The sequence below is a fragment of the Bidens hawaiensis genome, unplaced genomic scaffold (genome assembly GCF_021521415.1).
Source record: "Bidens hawaiensis isolate Kalapana, Puna unplaced genomic scaffold, B.hawaiensis_p1.1 tig00017289_1, whole genome shotgun sequence".
In the NCBI taxonomy this organism is placed as follows: Eukaryota; Viridiplantae; Streptophyta; class Magnoliopsida; order Asterales; family Asteraceae; genus Bidens; species Bidens hawaiensis.
In genome coordinates, this window is record NW_027492620.1 from 47006 (window position 1) to 48870 (window position 1865).

At 39.0% G+C, this 1865-nt stretch overlaps 1 protein-coding gene across 1 annotated transcript; it reads left to right on the forward strand.

Annotated features, from left to right (window-relative positions):
- Positions 1-295: 295 nt before the first annotated feature.
- Positions 296-1639, forward strand: LOC143553549 (uncharacterized). Its single transcript, XM_077043529.1, has one exon. It carries the CDS (start codon positions 296-298, stop codon positions 1637-1639), a length of 1344 nt encoding a protein of 447 aa, XP_076899644.1.
- Positions 1640-1865: the final 226 nt, after the last annotated feature.

Here is a 1865-nt window from a genome sequence, read left to right on the forward strand (position 1 = left end):
GGTTGTCCCGTATAACCCAATGCTTTTGATGATGTTCAACTGCCACATGAATGTCGAAGTTTGCTCAAGTATAAAATCCGTGAAGTATGTATTCAAATATATTTATAAAGGACATGACGAACAGGTCATTCAAATCGATCTAGACGAGCAAGGGGTTGTTATTAATGAGATAAAGAGATTTCAAGATGCACGCTATGTATCAGCCCCGGAGGCTATGTGGCGTATTTTTTCCTTCCCCCTTTCTCAAATCTCTCCTGCTGTATTGACGTTGCAACTTCATCTCCCTAATCAACATATGGTCAAGTTTAGAGATGATGATATTATGTCTGAAATTGTTGATAGGGAAAGAGATAAGAAAACCATGTTGACTGCATTTTTTGAGACAAACAGAGTGGATGAAACGGCGAGGCAGTATTTGTATAAAGATTTTCCAAAGCACTTCACATGGAATGGAGGCTCACGTCGTTGGAATCGTCGTCAACAAAGGCCACAAAGAGGTCGTATTGTTTCGGCTAATCCAGCCGAAGGAGAAAGGTACTACTTACGCCTACTTTTGTCATATATCAAAGGTCCTACTTCTTTTGAATATCTTCGCACACTTAATGGTGTAAAGTACCCGACATTTCGAAGAGCGGCCCTTGAGATAGGCTTAATAGAGAACGATGATAGTTTATCGCGATGTCTCACAGAAGCCTCTCTATTTCAGTTTCCAAATGCTCTCAGAGGGTTATTCGCAACAACATTGGTTTTTTGTAAACCTGGAGATGTTCGCAAGTTATGGAATGATCACTTTGATTCAATGTCTGAAGATTATAGGTTACATTGCCAAAATATCCATCGAGTTCAAGATATGGTTGTTACTGAGATAATGGGATTTCTGCAATTTATGGGTAAAACTATAAAAGATTTTGATATCCCAAGAATTACAAATGATGTTAACTTGCAACATGCATTTCATCGTGAGGTACAAGAGGAGTATAGGATAGTTGTGGAGCCTGAACACTTATCTGCTAGAGATTCACTTAATTGCGACCAAAAAATCGTGTATGATGAGATCATGATGCATGTGGACAATGATCGTCCGGGTTTGTTCTTTATAGATGGTCCAGGTGGAACAGGAAAAACATTTGTGTACAAAGCCTTGCATGCTCAAGTTCGTTCACATGGTTTTATTGCTCTTGCAACAGCTTCATCAGGTGCTGCAGCTAATAATATGCCAGGAGGGAGAACGGCTCACTACAGGTTCAAGATTTCCATCAATCTTAATAATAATTCGATGTGCAAGATCAAACATCAAAGTAGGACTGCTGAACTAATGAGGTTAGACAAACTAATAATATGGGATGAAGCATCAATGGCAAAAAGACAGGCGATAGAGGCAGTCGATCGCACATTACAAGATATCATTGGTGTTAGACTCCCATTTGGTGGTAAGATAATGGTTTTGGGAGGTGATTTCAGACAGGTATTACCGGTTATTAAACGCGGAACTCGAGCACAGACTGTAGACTCAAGTTTTCGAATGTCGCCTCTCTGGGTCGTTACTAAAAAGATGCGGTTGACCATAAATATGAGGGCATTAAATGATTCGTGGTTTTCTGATTTTCTTTTAAGAGTCGGTGATGGAACTGAAGAATGAATCGAAGGAAACTTTATCCGCATCCCCGATGACATGACAATTCCTTTCACTAGCAAAGAAAATTCAATAAAGGAGTTGTTCAACGCAATCTTTCCATCAATTGAAAACAATGTATGCACTTCGGATTATATAGCGTCTAGAGCAATATTATTGACAAGAAATGAGAGTGTTGACGAGATTAATGATCAAATGATCCATAATTTTCAAGGTGAGGAAATGGTTTATT

Coding starts and splice junctions, on each gene's coding strand:
- LOC143553549 (XM_077043529.1), top strand. CDS start 296: ATGGTCAAGTTTAGAGATGATGATATTATGTCTGAAATTGTTGATAGG.